This window comes from Phyllobates terribilis, unplaced genomic scaffold (assembly GCF_046119375.1).
Source record: "Phyllobates terribilis strain yellow unplaced genomic scaffold, ASM4611937v1 Scaffold_4__5_contigs__length_816908805, whole genome shotgun sequence".
Taxonomy (NCBI): Eukaryota; Metazoa; Chordata; class Amphibia; order Anura; family Dendrobatidae; genus Phyllobates; species Phyllobates terribilis.
Window position 1 is genome coordinate 57,339,620 of NW_027362764.1, and position 23,252 is coordinate 57,362,871.

The 23,252-nt window shown below is 35.5% G+C and overlaps 1 protein-coding gene across 2 annotated transcripts in view; it reads left to right on the forward strand.

Annotated features, from left to right (window-relative positions):
- Window positions 1-470: 470 nt before the first annotated feature.
- Window positions 471-23,252, forward strand: part of LRRD1 (leucine rich repeats and death domain containing 1) — a 44,472-nt gene continuing 21,690 nt past the window's right edge. The window contains exons 1-5 of one of the 2 annotated variants that reach the window (XM_073677384.1): window positions 471-594; window positions 3,372-4,938; window positions 5,233-5,431; window positions 6,095-6,256; window positions 7,753-7,873. In XM_073677384.1, coding sequence (XP_073533485.1) covers window positions 3,436-4,938; window positions 5,233-5,431; window positions 6,095-6,256; window positions 7,753-7,873 — 1,985 coding nt within the window. In that variant the 5' untranslated portion in view covers window positions 471-594; window positions 3,372-3,435. Of the gene's footprint in view, window positions 595-740; window positions 898-3,371; window positions 4,939-5,232; window positions 5,432-6,094; window positions 6,257-7,752; window positions 7,874-23,252 lie in introns of those variants that run through there. The other variant, XM_073677383.1, reaches the window with a different exon arrangement.

Consider the following 23,252-nt stretch of genomic DNA (forward strand, 5'->3'; position numbering starts at 1 on the left):
GATATCAATGTTACTGAATCTCCATATTGTCTGGGGGTATCAGGCATGTCATGTTTTTTGGGTAGTTCGGTCGCCATTATGGCTCCCATGGCTTGTCCCAAGACAGTCTCTTTAGGTAAAAGGGAATACATCTCCACTCATAGGGCCGCATAATAAGACAGATTTATCACTAAGGGGTCAGGATAGCTGAGTTTGTTACGTAATGGCAGCCATGTTGGTTGTCACCCAGTTTTTGCTTGGACAGATATAACCATGAGAAGTGTTTACCTCGTGACAACAATTCCAGGATTTACATTTACTGGAGATGTGGCTGAGTATATATTATACTGGTAATCCTATTATCAGTATATAGAAAGCTTCTCTGTGGGCTTCTATGGGAGGGAATGACCGTGTGTATCCATGTTCTGGGCTGGTTGCTAAGGGAAGGCCGGGAATTAATGGGCCTTTTCTGGGGAGGACAGCGTGTCCCTATTCTGCTCAGGTTGCTAGGGGAAGGCCGGTAATGAATGTGCTTTACTGGCATAGCTGAACTCCAGATCCTGACTTCCAGGTCCTCTATTATCCTGCCTGTTATTTCAGGAGCGGCCATGACAGGTAGTAATAATGGCAGCTGACAAGCCAGTATTGTAAGTTGTATGGGAGTGAATGGTCTGGGAACGGCTCGTATATACTGGTGAGTAAATATCTGCCGACCACAGACAGGTCCACACAGCTCACTACGCAGGGAAGTGTTTATGTACTGCTCTCCATAGTGACCTGTCATGTGCTTGTGTCACTGCCATGTAGGAGATCGTCTCCCGAGGCAGTCTGCTGTACGGCATGATCCTCCCATGGACTGTCCGTCAGGTTCCTGGGGTAATATTGTAGCATTACTACCATCTTCTGTAGAGAATCCCGGTAAGTGCTGACCCCATTATTGCAAACCTCACCACCTGGGGGCACATACTTTCTGCTTTCTACAAGTAATTCGCCCATTCAAAAGCGATAACTTTGTATGATGTGACCAGAAAAGACGACCGTGTTACATCTGTGTTGCTATAAAATAATAATTTTTGACACGTGAAAATTTGAATGTCGATTCCCCACATGATTTTTATGCAACTCGTAGTTGTGCAAAAAAAAAAAAAATACAACTTTTTGTGTTTTTTTACTTGAACAAAGCTGATAACTTTTTGAAAAGTGTGCAGAATCCAGCCAGGAGGGGGCATAGTCAAGTCTGGCCGGGAGGGGGCATAGTCGAGTGCGGCCGGGAGGGGACATAGTCGAGTCTGGCCGGGAGGGGCCATAGTCGAGTCTGGCCGGGAGGGGGCATAGTCGAGTCTGGCCGGGAGGGGGCATAGTCGAGTGCGGCCGGGAGGGGGCATAGTCGAGTCTGGCCGGGAGGGGGCATAGTCGAGTCTAGCCGGGAGGGGACATAGTCGAGTCTGGCCGGGAGGGGGCATAGTCGAGTGCGGCCGGGAGGGGACATAGTCGAGTCTGGCCGGGAGGGGGCATAGTCGAGTGCGGCCGGGAGGGGCCATAGTCGAGTGCGGCCGGGAGGGGACATAGTCGAGTCTGGCCGGGAGGGGGCATAGTCGAGTGCAGCCGGGAGGGGGCATAGTCGAGTCTGGCCGGGAGGGGGCATAGTCGAGTCTGGCCGGGAGGGGGCATAGTCGAGTCTAGCCGGGAGGGGACATAGTCGAGTCTGGCCGGGAGGGGGCATAGTCGAGTGCGGCCGGGAGGGGGCATAGTCGAGTCTGGCCGGGAGGGGGCATAGTCGAGTCTGGCCGGGAGGGGGCATAGTCGAGTGCGGCCGGGAGGGGGCATAGTCGAGTGCGGCGGGGAGGGGAAATGGGGAAATAGTCGAGTGCAGCCGGGAGGGGGCATAGTCGAGTCCGCCCAACAAATTCAGCATAATTTACACAACGGGTTTATTTTTATTCTATTTATTCTATACATATTATTTACATATTATTATAGTTATAATATTTATTAAATATAATATAAATAAATAATATATATGGGAAAAAAATCAATTTTTTTATTTTTTCCCTACAATTTTTTTTTATCCAAGTAGAGGATACTTTGGTATCATGTTTTCTTGTGTAAAACTGACATATTGTAAGACCCTGCACCTGGCAATCACCTATTGTGAATGATGAATTCTGTCGTATCCTTGCTTGTGATAATAATGAGATGACAGATCGTTACAGAACAGGACGTGTCAGTATATTATAAGGCTCAGTGGTCACAATAAAACCTGCAAGATTTCATTTATATATATATATATATATATATATATATATATATATATATATATATATATATATATATATATATAGATAGATAGATAGTAACATGAAAAATTAAAACAAACATCATGCCAAAAAAAGTTGTTTTTTTTGTTTGTTTTTTTAAATTATCATTATTTTTTAAGTATGTAAATTAAAGAATACCTATGTAGAAATGTGTAAGGCTGAAAATCAATAAAAATACATTCTTTATTGGATAATATAATAGTTAAAAACATCAAAATAGACATACAAAAGTCAGACATACAAAATAGTAAAGGTAGGTAAGTGATAATAAAAAACTCCCTTGTGTGAATACTACAAATCATTACAAGGTTATATTGTGTGCAATCACAGTATTGAAGATGGATACTCAGAAGGTACAAGCCAAAGCAGCAAGTGTTGTGTAAGTAAAGGCCCTTAAAGGTATATATAAATAAAGAGGGATAGAGTGATGTCACATGAAAGTTCTCATAAAGCACAGTGGCATGAAATAAACTTTATATATGAAAGAAAACGCACCCGACGCTTGTTTCACATCAAGCTTCATCAGGAGCTTATGTAAATGATGTAAAAAATAACAAAGTAGGCACACTCGTCTCAGGTTAGCATCACAAGGGGTAAACAAGCCTAATACAAAATATATGTAGTACAATTAAATTAGTCTACAGCTTTAAATAAAAACATCTCAATTAGAGATGAGCAAGTACATTTGCAGGATCATGTTAGTATTCTGTGGCCGCTAGATGTGAACCCCTTGAATTGTTCTTACCTGCTGGCATCAATGGCTCCTCTTTTTTAATTAGCTGTCCTGTCTCAAAATCGCGTGTGCATCACGCTGTGACAATGAAGTTGTGCCAGGCCGGCTAAATAAAAGATGAGCTGGGGATACCGACAAGTTGGAGGTGGTTTGCAGTACTCCCGTCCAGCGGCCACGGTTACTGACTTCGCCAATGGATCAGGGTCCTGAAAATTGATTTGCTCAACTCTAATTTTAATATAAATTGGCAACAAGAAAATGTTTTTCCTGGCAAATCTTGGCCATTTTGTGGTCACCTGATAATTGTATCTAAAGATATTAATGCTTTATATCATTTTCAGTACATCGACAAGGAGGTGTTAGTCCTATCACTGCCCTCGATGTGGTGTATTCCAGTTATCCACCATGTTATCAGAGACGCTTACCGTTTTCATGCTGAATGATAAGCAGCTGACAGAGATACCAGATGATGTCTTCAAATCTCCAGACTTAATGTGTTTACGGCTCAACAACAACTCCATCAAGGAGCTTTCACGAGATCTACAATGTCTCCTCAAACTAGAGATATTGTCCATGGAAGGAAACCTGCTAAGTTGTCTACCTCCAGAAATAGGCCAGCTGACTCAACTCCAAGCCTTAAACCTAAGCCGTAACCTAATAAGGTGCCTACCAGATGACATATCGCACTTCCAACACATCAAACAGCTCTTTGTCTCCCATAATCATATTACACAATTACCTCCATGTATAGGAAGCTTAACAACATTGCAAATCCTAGGGTTGAGCGGAAACCACCTGAAGTCGTTGCCAGAGTCAATGTCCAACCTCAAGAACCTGCACATACTGAACCTAGACTGTAATCAGATGTCCACCTTACCCAAATGCATCTTCAGGCTCCCACAGCTGGTTAAGCTTTGCCTTTGCAGTAACCAGATCAAAAATCTGCCAAAAGAAATTGGGGACCTGAAGAATCTCCGAGAACTTTTGTTAAGTAAGAATCAGATTGCTTTCTTGCCAGTACAGCTGTATAACTTGACCAATCTGGAAGAACTGATCATCGATGATAACCAACTAACTGGATTATCAGACAAGATTGAGCGACTTCAACAGCTCAAAGTTCTCTCCATCGCCAATAATTTATTTCAGATTTTGAATGAGAAACTCTGTGGTTGTCAATCTATTAAAACCTTAATTCTGACTGGCAATCGATTATGTTCCCTTCCGGAAAAAATCCATAAACTAACCAACTTGGTGGAGCTTCATGTTGACCGAAACGCGTTGGAGCTTTTACCAGAGCAACTGGCACATTTGAAGCATCTATCAGTAGTGGTCGGCGGAGACAATCATCTGCTCTATCTCCCGATTGAATTGAATAACTGTTCACAGATAACTAAATTGGACTTGAGTGGTAACCTGTTGACTGAATTCCCCCATGCATTGTCCTCCATGTTTGCTCTGCTACATTTAAACCTCAGCTATAACGAAATTCAAGAAATTCCCCAAACCATCATTTACAACTCGAAGCTAAAGTTCTTAGAGATGAGTGGAAATAAATTACATGAATTTTCAGGATTTGTTTGTACACTTTACCATCTCATTTATTTAGATCTCAGCAAGAATGAGCTTCAAGGAGTCCCACTAAATGTGTCCGACATGTTGTCCTTGTGCGATCTTCTACTCCACTCTAATAGGCTGACGCATTTTCCTCCTGAATTGTGCACCTTACAAAGTCTCCAGAGACTCGACCTGTCGGGAAATCAGATTCAATCTGTTCCTGTGCAGATCCGACAATTGGAATCACTCAAAGAGCTGGACCTTTCCAACAACAATTTCAAGACTTTCCCAAAGGAAGTGTGCCAAGTTCCAGCACTAGAAACTCTACACATCAGACATGGCAGTGACCTGAAGGTAAAACTCTCATTGAAGCAATGTCTTATTGACTGCAGCCTCGATAAATTGTATGGTATTGCATCTTCTACCTCCAAGGGTAAAGATAAAACCATGATGATACCAACGCAGTTGGCATTGATTGCCCGCGCTCAAGGCAAGGCACAACAAATATTGTTCCCCTTAACCAAGTATTAATGTCCTGAGTGATCCCTAAAAACGAATATTGCCCCTAATGGAGGAACCTCCAAAAAATAGATGATGGATTAGCTGATATTTCTGGATTAATGAGACGTGGATTTCGCTTTTCTTCAGATTACAGATCTGCCAGAAGAGATATGTAGAATGAATAATCTTAAAAATCTGGATATTTCTGACAACGGCATAAAAATCATTCCGGAAAACTTTGGAGGAATGAAAAGTTTAATCAGTATTAAGGCTTCTAATAACCAGATCTCCTGTCTCCCTGCATCTGTTTCTGCCATAGAGGGTCTCCAGCACCTCAACCTGAACGGTAGGTAAATTTGTAGCCTCCTGAAGGTAGGGAAATCTGAGCATACTTCTCGAATTGGGATACATTATAAATTGAAATCTGTAGTATTTATTCATTATAATTGGTAACATACCCTAAAGTTCTTGAAAATGTTTCCATTCTTATCTTTTCTTTTGGTTCAACATATCCAGAGATGAGTGATTAAAAAAATGATTTAGTGATACTCTGTTAGAGGCAGTTTACGCTATATGTGTCTATATGTAGCCATCCAGTGGTTATAATGTGAATTGCACCCAGGGTTTCTCTCGCCTGTTGCAATATTCTATTGAAATTTTGTGAGAAATTACAAAATTAGGAAAAAAGGGAGGAAAAAAACCACGAAGTGCAAATACAAAAATTGTCCATGGAGGGAAGGGTTTGAATTATTTACCTTGAGATTATAGGGACACCCAAAATTTTTCCGTCCATACAAGACTGAAGGATATGGATAGATATAAACCCATGCGCAGGTATGGAGCTCAGATCTGTCCTTGGATCAATCAGGTCTATCGTAGTCTGGATTTACCATTTGTTCTGTTGTTTGCATCCTGTGTAATCTGGATATTTTTCATAGGGATTAACCATCTCTATTGCAATGTCTTTGTTCACTTAAGTCTATACTAGTATAATCAACAATCTATTTAGGCAACAAGCTGACCTCATTGCCCAGCGACATCAACCGTCTGAAGAATCTGAAGCAGATCAGCCTCGATGGTAATCCCATGGTGAAACCTCCTGGTCTCGTGTGTGATGGAAAAGAACTGTATCCAATAGGACGGTATATACAGGCGGCCGAGCTGGTGGAAGGTGCGGGATGTTACTGACGGGTTCTGAAATTCTCAAGTGTTTTCTGAAATCATAGTTTCAGGGTTTAGGTATTTTTTAAGGGGCTGTGCATCTATTCTGCACTATAGATGTCACCTGGCATATCCTAAATTGAGGGTTAGGCTGTGATTGACTGCCACAGAGACATCAGAGGAGGATCCTCAAGGTGATGAAAATGGTTGCTAATCTGAGAGCAGCATGATGTAGGGGCTGAGACACTGATTCCAGCGATGTGTCACTTACTTGGCTGTGTTTTGCTGTTTCAATACAATCAGTGTTTTATCAGCGGGAGATTATCACTACAGGACTAGGTGTCTCATGACATCAAGTCCTCCTGCTTTGTATAACCCCGTCCATACCACTGATTTATTTATTTATTTTACTAAAGTTATATAGCGCCATTAATTCCACAGCGCTTTACAGACATTATGGACACTGTCCCCATTGGGGCTCACAACCTACATTCCCTATCAGTACGTCTTTGGAGTGTGGGAGGAAACCAGAGAACCTGATTGGCAGCTTTCTGCCTATGCACAGGAAACTGACAATCGGTGTTATACACAGTTCAACATTTCAAGCTCTGCTAGATCTGCAGCAGAGAAAACTGTGATTTTATCAAAATTACTGCACCCAGTAAATAAAGTTATATATGGCTGGAGTCAGGGTCTCTGCCCCTACATTACTCTGCTCTCAGATGGGGTAGCATAAACCTACTGAGAGATTCTCTATAAAGACTATGGACTATTGGGAACCACTAAGTTTCAGTCTGCAATATTTATTTTTTTCCTTCATTTATTTATTCTAGACCTCCATGATACAAGTTTAAGATTTTTCTCTTGTGGGAGTGTCTCTCCCAGTAATATAGGCTGGATGTGAAGTCTGTGTTTATCCAGGGTACAGTTGTCTTCATTAGCTCATATATCAGCACAGCTTCTATCCTGCGCTTATTTCCTCTTCATTCACTGCCTTGGTTTCTCTGCCCTCCCTGAGACTGTATATTCTTTCTCCTTTCTCCATACTATGGAGATCTGTCTACAACCCTCTCCTTCCTGCTATCTCTTATCTCTTAACACTGAAAGAAGGGAGAGGAGAGCAGAGAGAGCCATCACAACCAGGAGCAGGAGCCGTGACGGATTTGTAACATTTTTGTAAAACCATTTGGCTAAAGTACTTCAGCGCACACTGCAACAGCAAAGTGGTAACAAATTATAATGAAGGAAAAGTAGAAAGTTACTTAACTTGAATCAGAGACAGGCTGTGTATCACATGTATGTTTCCCAGGACACTTTGCTCCGGTGAATAACGACAGCTGTAAATAGTGAAGATATGATAACCTGACTTGTGATGCCACCTGAATAAACCAGAAATATACGTGGTGGCCACATGTCGTGGTCATCTTTAGTTTTTCACCGTCACGCTACATGTGAATGCATCCGTATTGTTAGGGTAACTACTAAATGTTTTGTCATTTATTCTAGACCGGATCATGCAGAAGATCTTCATGTTGGTCTCTCGTTCTGTGTTCATAGAAGATTTCGCCTTTTTTTGCAAGAAACTTAAGCTTAAAGATGAAGATGTCAAAATTATATCGAAGAACCGGTAAGAAAGGAAATTACTATTAAATTATTAAAATCCTTAACGCATTAATTATAAAGTAATAAGAATATTAGGAAACATATTATAAAATTATTACGCACACAAAATACCCACTTCACTTCCCTAGACTGCCTGGAATATATTAATTTACCCAAAGTCCCCAAAGATTATACCGCTACACTCCTTTACGTGGGGCATTTAGTTAGCGAGCCAGTACTGTTTATGAGGGGCTACTACAACCCCTGGCAAAAATTATGGAATCACCGGGCTCGGAGGATGTTCATTCAGTTGTTTAATGTTGTTGAAAAAAAGCAGATCACAGACATGGCACAAAACTAAAGTCATTTCAAATGGCAACTTTAGGGCTTTAAGAAACACTAAAAGAAATCAAGATTAAATATGTGGTACTCAGTAAGGGTATTTTTTTTTTCAGACCAAGCAGAGGGAAAAAATTCTGGAATCAATCAATTGTGAGGAAAAAATTATGGAATCACCCTGTAAATTTTCATTTCCAAAACTAGCATCTACATCAAATTAGATCTGCTCGTTAGTCGGCATCTAAAAAGGAGTGATCACACCTTGGAGAGCTGTTGCACCAAGTGGACTGACATGTCAATTGAAACAAAGGAGAGGACTATCAAACTCTTAAAAGAAGGTAAATCATCACGCAATGTTGCAAAAGATGTTGGTTGTTCACAGTCAGCTGTGTCTAAAATCTGGACCAAATACAAACAACATGGGAAGGTTGTTAAAGGCAAACATACTGGTAGACCAAGGAAGACATCAAAGTGTCAAGACCGGAAACTTAAAGCAATATGTCTCCAAAACAGGAAATGCACAACAAAACAAATGAGTAACGAATGGGCGGAAACTGGAGTCAATGTCTGTGACCGAACTGTAAGAAACCGCCTAAAGGAAATGGGATTTACATACAGAAAAGCTAAACATAAGCCATCATTAACACCTAAATAGAAAAAAACAAGGTAACAATGGGCTAAGGAAAAGCAATCGTGGACTGTGAATGACTGGATGAAAGTCATATTCAGTGATGAATCGCGAATCTGCATTGGGCAAGGTGATGCTGGAACTTTTGTTTGGTGTCGTTCCAATGAGATTTATAAAGATGACTTCATGAAGAGAACATGCAAATTTCCACAGTCATTGATGATATGGGGCTGCATGTCAGGTAAAGGCACTGGGGAGATGGCTGTCATTACATCTTCAATAAATGCCCAAGTTTACATTGATATTTTGGACAGTTTTCTTATCCCATCAATTGAAAGGATGTTTGGGGATGATGACATCATTTTTCAAGATGATAATGCATCCTGCCATAGAGCAAAAACGGTGAAAACATTCCCTGAAAGAAGACACATAAGGTCAATGTCATGGTCTGCAAATAGTCCGGATCTCAATCCAATTGAAAATCTTTGGTGGAAGTTGAAGAAAATGATCCATGACAAGGCTCCAACCTGCAAAGCTGATCTGGCAACAGCAATCAGAGAAAGTTGGAGCCAGACTGATGAAGAGTACGGTTTGTCACTCATTAAGTCCATGCCTCAGAGACTGCGAGCTGTTATTAAAGCCAGAGGTGGTGCAACAAAATACTAGTGATGTATTGGAGTGTTCTTTTGTGTGTCTGTTTTTCATGATTCCATCATTTTTTCCTCAGAGTGATTCCATATTTTTTTCCCTCTGCTTGGTCTGAAAAAATTACCCTTACTGAGTCCCACATTTTTAATCTTGATTTCTTTTAGTGTTTCTTAAAGCCCTAAAGTTGCCATTTGAAATGACTTTAGTTTTTTGCCATGTCTGTGATCTGCTTTTTTTCAACAACATTAAACAACTGAATGAACATCCTCCGAGCCCGGTGACTCCATAATTTTTGCCAGGGGTTGTATGATCGCTCTTCTATGAAGGTGCTATCATAGGAGCACTATACAGTGGGGGAAATAAGTATTTGATCCCTTGCTGTTTTTGTAAGTTTGCCCACTGACAAAGACATGAACAGTCTATAATTTTAAGGGTAGGTTAATTTTAACATTGAGAGATAGAATATCCAGAAAAAATCAAGAAAATCACATTGTATAAATTAGATAATTTTTTTTTGCATTTTATAGTAAGAAATAAGTATTTGATCCCCTACAAACCATTATGAGTTCTGGCTCCTACAGACCAGTTAGACGCTCCTAATTAACTTGTTACCTGCATTAAAGACAGCTTTCTTACATAGTCACTTGTATAAAAGACTCCTGTCCACAGACTCAATTAATCAGTCAGACTCTAACCTCTACAACATGGCCAAGACCAAAGAGCTTTCTAAGGATGTCAGGGACAAGATCATAGCCCTGCACAAAGCTGGAATGGGCTACAAAACCATAAGACATTGGGTGAGAAGGAGACAACTGTTGGTGCAAGAAAATGGAAGAAATACAAAATTACTGTCAATCGACATCGATCTGGGACACCATGCAAATCTCACCTCCTGGGGTATCCTGGATCATGAGGAAGGTGAGAGATCAGCCTAAAACTACACGGGGGGAACTTGTTAATGATCTCCAGGCAGCTGTGACCACAGTCACCAAGAAAACCATTGGTAACACATTACGCCTTAAAGGTTTAAAATCCTGCAGTGCCCGCAAGGTCCCCCTGCTCAAGAAGGCACATCGGCAGGCCCGTCTGAAGTTTGCCAATGAACACCTGGATGATTCTGTGAGTTATTGGGAGAAGGTGCTGTCGTCAGATGAGACATAAATTGAGCTCTTTGGCATTAACTCAACTCGCTGTGTTTGGAGGAAGAAGAAGGATGAGTACAACCCTAAGAACATCGTCCCAACCGTGAAGCATGGTGGGGGAAACATTATACTTTGGGGGTGCTTTTCAGCAAAGGGGACATGACGCCTGCACCATACTGAAGAGAAGATAGATGTCGTCATATATCGCAATATTTTGGCCAACAACCTCCTTCCCTCAGTAAGAGCATTGAAGATGGGTCGTGGCTGGGTCTTCCAGCAAGACAATGACCCAAAACATACAGCCAAGGCAAGAAAGGAGTGGCTCAAAAAGAAGCACAGTAAGGTCATGGAGTGGCCTAGCCAGTCTCCAGACCATAATCCCATAGAAAACTTATGAAGCTCCGAGTTGCCAAGCGACAGCCTCAAAATCTGAATGATTTAGAGATGATCTGCAAAGAGGAGTGGACCAAAATTCCTCCTGACATGTGCGCAAACCTCATCATCAACTACAAAAAAGTCTGACTGCTGTGCTTGCCAACAAGAGTTTTGCCACCAAGTATTAAGTGTTGTTTGCCAGAGGGATCAAATACTTATTTCTCACTGCAAAATGCAAAAAAATGTATCTAAACAATGTGATTTTCTTGATTTGTTTTTGCATATTCTATTTCTCTTTGTCAGTGGGCAAACTTACAAAACAGCAAGGGATCAAATACTTATTTCCCCCACTGTAGGTGTAACATATGGGCTCATTATTTGGGTACTGGATAGCAGCATTATTTATTTGTACCCTATGGCAGAGGTATTTGTGTATGTTGTATAGTGATATTTGCTATGTGTACAGTATGGCAGCTTAGTTTGTATATACTGCATGTTGACATTGTTCACATGTAAAAATGGTACTAATTATGTCTATCAAGGGCATTTGCATCTTTATGAATGTGTGATCACCTTGAATAAATACCATGTTCAGACTGTTTATACTGCTTGTAGTGAGGCTGCATATACGGTCTATTTTAATTGTCACAAGACACATCAATGATAATAGAACAAGTGAGTGAAGAGGGTTAGAAACATGCAACTGCTCATTGTAAGATTGTAAAGACTGCAACAGCAAACCAATATAATTCTGTATACTATAGGTAAAGAATGAAAGATAGACACAATTATCATGTACCGTATATATGACAAAATCAGACATATAACAACAATTTTATCATTGGTATTATACTACTGTAATACTGCCCCTATGTACTAGAATATAACTACTATAATACTGTCCCTATGTACAAGACTATAACTACTATAATACTGTCCCTATGTACAAAAATATAACTACTATAAAACTGCTCTCTATGTACAAGAATATAACTACTATAATACTGTCCCTATGTACTAGAATATAACTACTATAATACTGTCCCTATGTACAAGAATATAACTACTATTATACTGCCTCTATGTACAAGAATATAACTGCTATAATACTGCCCCTATGTACTAGAATATAACTACTATAATACTGTCCCTATGTACTAGAATATAACTACTATAATACTGTCCCTATGTATAAGAATATAACTAATATAATACTGCCTCTATGTACAAGAATATAACTGCTATAATACTGCTCCTATGTACAAGAATATAACTACTATAATACTGCCCCTATGTACAAGAATATAACTACTATAATACTGCTCCTATGTACAAGAATATAACTACTATAATACTGCCCCTATGTACAAGAATATAACTACTATAATACTGCTCTCTATGTACAAGAATATAACTACTATAATACTGCCCCTATGTACAAGAATATAACTACTATAATACTGCCCCTATGTACAAGAATATAACTACTATAATACAGCCCCTATGTACAAGAATATAATTACTATAATACTGCCCTCTATGTACAAGAATATAACTACTATAATACTGCCCTCTATGTACAAGAATATAACTACTATAATACTGCCCCTATGTACAATAATATAACTATTATAGTACTGCCCTTATGTACAAGAATATAACTACTATAATACTGCTCCTATGTATAATAATATAACTACTATAGTACTGCCGTTATGTACAAGAATATAACTACTATAATACTGCCCCCTATGTACAATAATATAACTACAATAGTACTGCCCTTATGTACAAGACTATAACTACTATAATACTGCTCCTATGTACAATAATATAACTACTATAGTACTGCCCTTATGTACAAGAATATAACTACTATAATACTGCTCCTATGTACAATAATATAACTACTATAGTACTGCCCTCTATGTACAAGAATATAACTACTATAATACTGCCCTCTATGTACAAGAATATAACTACTATAATACTGCCCCCTATGTACAAGAATATAACTACTATAATACTGCCCTCTATGTACAAAAATATAACTACTATAATACTGCCCCTATGTACAATAATATAATTACTATAATACTGCCCCTATGTACAAGAAAATAACTACTATAATACTGCTCCTATGTACAAGAATATAACTACTATAATACTGCCCCTATGTACAAGAATATAACTACTATAATACTGCTCTCTATGTACAAGAATATAACTACTATAATACTGCTCCTATGTACAATAATATAACTACTATAATACTGCCCCTATGTACAAGAATATAACTACTATAACACTGCTCTCTATGTACAAGAATATAACTACTATAATACTGCTCCTATGTACAAGAATATAACTACTATAATACTGCCCCCTATGTACGAGAATATAACTACTATAATACTGCCCCTATGTACAAGAATACAACTACTATAATACTGCCCCTATGTACAAGAATATAACTACTATAATACTGCCCCTATGTACAAGAATATAACTACTATAATACTGCTCCCTATGTACAAGAATATAACTACTATAATACTGCTTTCTATGTAAAAGAATATAACGACTATAATACTGCCCCTATGTACAAGAATATTACTATAATACTGCTCCTATGTACAAGAATATATCTACTATAATACTGCTCCTATGTACAAGAATATAACTACTATAATACTACCCCCTATGTACAAGAATATAACTACTATAATACTTCTCCTATGTACAAGAATATAACTACTATAATACTGCCCCTATGTACAAGAATATAACTACTATAATACTGCTCCTATGTACAAGAATATAACTACTATAATGCTGCTCCTATGTACAAGAATATAACTACTATAATATTGTCCCTATGTACTAGAATATAACTACTATAATACTGTCCCTATGTACAAGAATACAACTACTATTATACTGCCTCTATGTACAAGAATATAACTGCTATAATACTGCCCCTATGTACTAGAATATAACTGCTATAATACTGCTCTCTATGTACAAGAATATAACTACTATAATACTGTCCCTATGTACTAGAATATAACAACTATAATACTGTCCCTATGTATAAGAATATAACTACTATAATACTGCCTCTATGTACAAGAATATAACTGCTATAATACTGCTCCTATGTACAAGAATATAACTACTATAATACTGCCCCTATGTACAAGAAAATAACTACTATAATACTGCTCCTATGTACAAGAATATAACTACTATAATACTGCCCCTATGTACAAGAATATAACTACTATAATACTGCTCCTATGTACAAGAATATAACTACTATAATACTGCCCCTATGTACAAGAATATAACTACTATAATATTGCCCCTATGTACAAGAATATAACTACTATAATACTGCCCCTATGTACAAGAATATAACTACTATAATACTGCTCCTATGTACAAGAATATAACTACTATAATACTGCTCTCTATGTACAAGAATATAACTACTATAATATTGCCCCTATGTACAAGAATATAACTACTATAATACTGCCCCTATGTACAAGAATATAACTACTATAATACAGCCCCTATGTACAAGAATATAATTACTATAATACTGCCCTCTATGTACAAGAATATAACTACTATAATACTGCCCTCTATGTACAAGAATATAACTACTATAATACTGCCCCCTATGTACAATAATATAACTACTATAGTACTGCCCTTATGTACAAGAATATAACTACTATAATACTGCTCCTATGTACAATAATATAACTACTATAGTACTGCCCTTATGTACAAGAATATAACTACTATAATACTGCCCCCTATGTACAAGAATATAACTACTATAGTACTGCCCTTATGTACAAGAATATAACTACTATAATACTGCCCCCTATGTACAATAATTTAACTACTATAGTACTGCCCTTATGTACAAGAATATAACTACTATAATACTGCTCCTATGAACAAGAATATAACTACTATAATACTGCTCCTATGTACAATAATATAACTACTATAGTACTGCCCTTATGTACAAGAATATAACTACTATAATACTGCTCCTATGTACAATAATATAACTACTATAGTACTGCCCTTATGTACAAGAATATAACTACTATAATACTGCCCTCTATGTACAAGAATATAACTACTATAATACTGCCATCTATGTACAAGAATATAACTACTATAATACTGCCCCCTATGTACAATAATATAACTACTATAATACTGCCCTCTACGTACAAAAATATAACTACTATAATACTGCCCCTATGTACAATAATATAACTACTATAATACTGCCCCTATGTACAAGAAAATAACTACTATAATACTGCTCCTATGTACAAGAATATAACTACTATAATACTGCCCCTATGTACAAGAATATAACTACTATAATACTGCTCTCTATGTACAAGAATATAACTACTATAATACTGCTCCTATGTACAAGAATATAACTACTATAATACTGCCCCTATGTACAAGAATAAAACTACTATAATACTGCTCTCTATGTACAAGAATATAACTACTATAATACTGCTCCTATGTACAAGAATATAACTACTATAATACTGCCCCCTATGTACGAGAATATAACTACTATAATACTGCCCCTATGTACAAGAATATAACTACTATAATACTGCCCCTATGTACAAGAATATAACTACTATAATACTGCCCCTATGTACAAGAATATAACTACTATAATACTGCTCCCTATGTACAAGAATAAAACTACTATAATACTGCTTTCTATGTAAAAGAATATAACGACTATAATACTGCCCCTATGTACAAGAATATTACTATAATACTGCTCCTATGTACAAGAATATATCTACTATAATACTGCTCCTATGTACAAGAATATAACTACTATAATACTACCCCCTATGTACAAGAATATAACTACTATAATACTTCTCCTATGTACAAGAATATAACTACTATAATACTGCCCCTATGTACAAGAATATAACTACTATAATACTGCTCCTATGTACAAGAATATAACTACTATAATACTGCTCCTATGTACAAGAATATAACTACGATAATACTGCTCCAATTGTACAAGAATATAAGTACTATAATACTGCTCCTATGTACAAGAATATAACTACTATAATACTGCTCCTATGTACAAGAATATAGCTACTATAATACTGCCCCCTATGTACAAGAATATAACTACTATAATACTGCCCCTATATACAAGAATATAACTACTATAATACTGCCCCTATATACAAGAATATAACTACTATAATACTGCTCCTATGTACAAGAATATAGCGACTATAATACTGCCCCTATGTACAAGAATATAGCGACTATAATACTGCCTCTATGTACAAGAATATAACTACTATAATACTGCTCTCTATGTACAAGAATATAACGACTATAATACTGCTCCTATGTACAAGAATATAACTACTATAATACTGCCCCTATGTACAAGAATATAACTACTATAATACAGCCCCTATGTACAAGAATATAATTACTATAATACTGCCCTCTATGTACAAGAATATAACTACTATAATACTGCCCTCTATGTACAAGAATATAACTACTATAATACTGCCCCCTATGTACAATAATATAACTACTATAGTACTGCCCTTATGTACAAGAATATAACTACTATAATACTGCTCCTATGTACAATAATATAACTACTATAGTACTGCCCTTATGTACAAGAATATAACTACTATAATACTGCCCCCTATGTACAAGAATATAACTACTATAGTACTGCCCTTATGTACAAGAATATAACTACTATAATACTGTTCCTATGTACAAGAATATAACTACTATAATACTGCCCCTATGTACAAGAATAAAACTACTATAATACTGCTCTCTATGTACAAGAATATAACTACTATAATACTGCTCCTATGTACAAGAATATAACTACTATAATACTGCCCCCTATGTACGAGAATATAACTACTATAATACTGCCCCTATGTACAAGAATATAACTACTATAATACTGCCCCTATGTACAAGAATATAACTACTATAATACTGCCCCTATGTACAAGAATATAACTACTATAATACTGCTCCCTATGTACAAGAATAAAACTACTATAATACTGCTTTCTATGTAAAAGAATATAACGACTATAATACTGCCCCTATGTACAAGAATATTACTATAATACTGCTCCTATGTACAAGAATATATCTACTATAATACTGCTCCTATGTACAAGAATATAACTACTATAATACTACCCCCTATGTACAAGAATATAACTACTATAATACTTCTCCTATGTACAAGAATATAACTACTATAATACTGCCCCTATGTACAAGAATATAACTACTATAATACTGCTCCTATGTACAAGAATATAACTACTATAATACTGCTCCTATGTACAAGAATATAACTACGATAATACTGCTCCAATTGTACAAGAATATAAGTACTATAATACTGCTCCTATGTACAAGAATATAACTACTATAATACTGCTCCTATGTACAAGAATATAGCTACTATAATACTGCCCCCTATGTACAAGAATATAACTACTATAATACTGCCCCTATATACAAGAATATAACTACTATAATACTGCTCCTATGTACAAGAATATAGCGACTATAATACTGCCCCTATGTACAAGAATATAGCGACTATAATACTGCCTCTATGTACAAGAATATAACTACTATAATACTGCTCTCTATGTACAAGAATATAACGACTATAATACTGCTCCTATGTACAAGAATATAACTACTATAATACTGCCCCTATGTACAAGAATATAACTACTATAATACAGCCCCTATGTACAAGAATATAATTACTATAATACTGCCCTCTATGTACAAGAATATAACTACTATAATACTGCCCTCTATGTACAAGAATATAACTACTATAATACTGCCCCCTATGTACAATAATATAACTACTATAGTACTGCCCTTATGTACAAGAATATAACTACTATAATACTGCTCCTATGTACAATAATATAACTACTATAGTACTGCCCTTATGTACAAGAATATAACTACTATAATACTGCCCCCTATGTACAAGAATATAACTACTATAGTACTGCCCTTATGTACAAGAATATAACTACTATAATACTGCCCCCTATGTACAATAATATAACTACTATAGTACTGCCCTTATGTACAAGAATATAACTACTATAATACTTCTCCTATGTACAAGAATATAACTACTATAATACTGCCCCTATGTACAAGAATATAACTACTATAATACTGCTCCTATGTACAAGAATATAACTACTATAATACTGCTCCTATGTACAAGAATATAACTACGATAATACTGCTCCAATTGTACAAGAATATAAGTACTATAATACTGCTCCTATGTACAAGAATATAACTACTATAATACTGCTCCTATGTACAAGAATATAGCTACTATAATACTGCCCCCTATGTACAAGAATATAACTACTATAATACTGCCCCTATATACAAGAATATAACTACTATAATACTGCCCCTATATACAAGAATATAACTACTATAATACTGCTCCTATGTACAAGAATATAGCGACTATAATACTGCCCCTATGTACAAGAATATAGCGACTATAATACTGCCTCTATGTACAAGAATATAACTACTATAATACTGCTCTCTATGTACAAGAATATAACGACTATAATACTGCTCCTATGTACAAGAATATAACTACTATAATACTGCCCCTATGTACAAGAATATAACTACTATAATACAGCCCCTATGTACAAGAATATAATTACTATAATACTGCCCTCTATGTACAAGAATATAACTACTATAATACTGCCCTCTATGTACAAGAATATAACTACTATAATACTGCCCCCTATGTACAATAATATAACTACTATAGTACTGCCCTTATGTACAAGAATATAACTACTATAATACTGCTCCTATGTACAATAATATAACTACTATAGTACTGCCCTTATGTACAAGAATATAACTACTATAATACTGCCCCCTATGTACAAGAATATAACTACTATAGTACTGCCCTTATGTACAAGAATATAACTACTATAATACTGCCCCCTATGTACAATAATATAACTACTATAGTACTGCCCTTATGTACAAGAATATAACTACTATAATACTGCTCCTATGAACAAGAATATAACTACTATAATACTGCTCCTATGTACAATAATATAACTACTATAGTACTGCCCTTATGTACAAGAATATAACTACTATAATACTGCTCCTATGTACAATAATATAACTACTATAGTACTGCCCTTATGTACAAGAATATAACTACTATAATACTGCCCTCTATGTACAAGAATATAACTACTATAATACTGCCCTCTATGTACAAGAATATAACTACTATAATACTGCCCCCTATGTACAATAATATAACTACTATAATACTGCCCTCTACGTACAAAAATATAACTACTATAATACTGCCCCTATGTACAATAATATAACTACTATAATACTGCCCCTATGTACAAGAAAATAACTACTATAATACTGCTCCTATGTACAAGAATATAACTACTATAATACTGCCCCTATGTACAAGAATATAACTACTATAATACTGCTCTCTATGTACAAGAATATAACTACTATAATACTGCTCCTATGTACAAGAATATAACTACTATAATACTGCCCCTATGTACAAGAATAAAACTACTATAATACTGCTCTCTATGTACAAGAATATAACTACTATAATACTGCTCCTATGTACAAGAATATAACTACTATAATACTGCCCCCTATGTACGAGAATATAACTACTATAATACTGCCCCTATGTACAAGAATATAACTACTATAATACTGCCCCTATGTACAAGAATATAACTACTATAATACTGCCCCTATGTACAAGAATATAACTACTATAATACTGCTCCCTATGTACAAGAATATAACTACTATAATACTGCTTTCTATGTAAAAGAATATAACGACTATAATACTGCCCCTATGTACAAGAATATTACTATAATACTGCTCCTATGTACAAGAATATATCTACTATAATACTGCTCCTATGTACAAGAATATAACTACTATAATACTACCCCCTATGTACAAGAATATAACTACTATAATACTTCTCCTATGTACAAGAATATAACTACTATAATACTGCCCCTATGTACAAGAATATAACTACTATAATACTGCTCCTATGTACAAGAATATAACTACTATAATACTGCTCCTATGTACAAGAATATAACTACTATAATACTGCTCCAATTGTACAAGAATATAAGTACTATAATACTGCTCCTATGTACAAGAATATAACTACTATAATACTGCTCCTATGTACAAGAATATAGCTACTATAATACTGCCCCCTATGTACAAGAATATAACTACTATAATACTGCCCCTATATACAAGAATATAACTACTATAATACTGCCCCTATATACAAGAATATAACTACTATAATACTGCTCCTATGTACAAGAATATAACTACTATAATACTGCCCCTATGTACAAGAATATAGCGACTATAATACTGCCTCTATGTACAAGAATATAACTACTATAATACTGCTCTCTATGTACAAGAATATAACGACTATAATACTGCTCCTATGTACAAGAATATAACTACTATAATACTGCCCCTATGTACAAGAATATAACTACAATAATACTGCTCCTATGTACAAGAATATAACTACTATAATACTGCTCTCTATGTACAAGAATATAACAACTATAATACTGCTCCTATGTACAAGAATATAACTACTATAATACTGCTCCCTATGTACAAGAATATAACTACTATAATACTGCTCCTATATACAAGAATATAACTACTATAATACTGCTCTCTATGTACAAGAATATAACTACTATAAAACTGCTCCTATGTACAAGAATATAACTACTATAATACTGCCCCCTATGTACGAGAATATAACTACTATAATACTGCCCCTATGTACAAGAATATAACTACTATAATACTGCCCCTATGTACAAGAATATAACTACTATAATACTGCCCCTATGTACAAGAATATAACTACTATAATACTGCTCCCTATGTACAAGAATATAACTACTATAATACTGCTTTCTATGTAAAAGAATATAACGACTATAATACTGCCCCTATGTACAAGAATATTACTATAATACTGCTCCTATGTACAAGAATATATCTACTATAATACTGCTCCTATGTACAAGAATATATCTACTATAATACTGCTCCTATGTACAAGAATATAACTACTATAATACTACCCCCTATGTACAAGAATATAGCTACTATAATACTTCTCCTATGTACAAGAATATAAATACTATAATACTGCCCCTATGTACAAGAATATAACTACTATAATACTGCTCCTATGTACAAGAATATAACTACTATAATACTGCTCCTATGTATAAGAATATAACTACTATAATACTGCTCCAATTGTACAAGAATATAACTACTATAATACTGCTCCTATGTACAAGAATATAACTACTATAATACTGCTCCTATGTACAAGAATATAGCTACTATAATACTGCCCCCTATGTACAAGAATATAACTACTATAATACTGCCCCTATATACAAGAATATAACTACTATAATACTGCCCCTATATACAAGAATATAACTACTATAATACTGCTCCTATGTACAAGAATATAACTACTATAATACTGCCCCTATGTACAAGAATATAGCGACTATAATACTGCCTCTATGTACAAGAATATAACTACTATAATACTGCTCTCTATGTACAAGAATATAACGACTATAATACTGCTCCTATGTACAAGAATATAACTACTATAATACTGCCCCTATGTACAAGAATATAACTACAATAATACTGCCCCTACGTACAAGAATATAACTACTATAATACTGCTCTCTATGTACAAGAATATAACAACTATAATACTGCTCCTATGTACAAGAATATAACTACTATAATACTGCTCCCTATGTACAAGAATATAACTACTATAATACTGCTCCTATGTACAAGAATATAACTACTATAATACTGCTCTCTATGTACAAGAATATAACTACTATATTACTGCTCCTATGTACAAGAATATAACTACTATAATACTGCCCCCTATGTACGAGAATATAAGTACTATAATACTGCCCCTATGTACAAGAATATAACTACTATAATACTGCCCCTATGTACAAGAATATAACTACTATAATACTGCCCCTATGTACAAGAATATAACTACTATAATACTGCTCCCTATGTACAAGAATATAACTACTATAATACTGCTTTCTATGTAAAAGAATATAACGACTATAATACTGCCCCTATGTACAAGAAAATTACTATAATACTGCTCCTATGTACAAGAATATATCTACTATAATACTGCTCCTATGTACAAGAATATAACTACTATAATACTGCTCCTATGTACAAGAATATATCTACTATAATACTGCTCCTATGTACAAGAATATAACTACTATAATACTACCCCCTATGTACAAGAATATAACAACTATAATACTTCTCCTATGTACAAAAATATAACTACTATAATACTGCTCCTATGTACAAGAATATAACTACTATAATACTGCTCCTATGTACAAGAATATAACTACTATAATACTGCTCCTATGTACAAGAATATAACTACTATAATACTGCTCCTATGTACAAGAATATAACTACTATAATACTGCCCCCTATGTACAAGAATATAACTACTATAATACTGCTCCTATGTACAAGAATATAGCTACTATAATACTGCCCCCTATGTACAAGAATATAACTACTATAATACTGCTCCTATGTACAAGAATATAACTACTATAATACTGCTCCTATGTACAAGAATATAACTACTATAATACTGTCCCTATGTACTAGAATATAACTACTATAATACTGTCCCTATGTACAAGAATATAACTACTATTATACTGCCTCTATGTACAAGAATATAACTGCTATAATACTGCCCCTATGTACTAGAATATAACTACTATAATACTGCTTTCTATGTAAAAGAATATAACGACTATAATACTGCCCCTATGTACAAGAATATTACTATAATACTGCTCCTATGTACAAGAATATATCTACTATAATACTGCTCCTATGTACAAGAATATAACTACTATAATACTACCCCCTATGTACAAGAATATAACTACTAT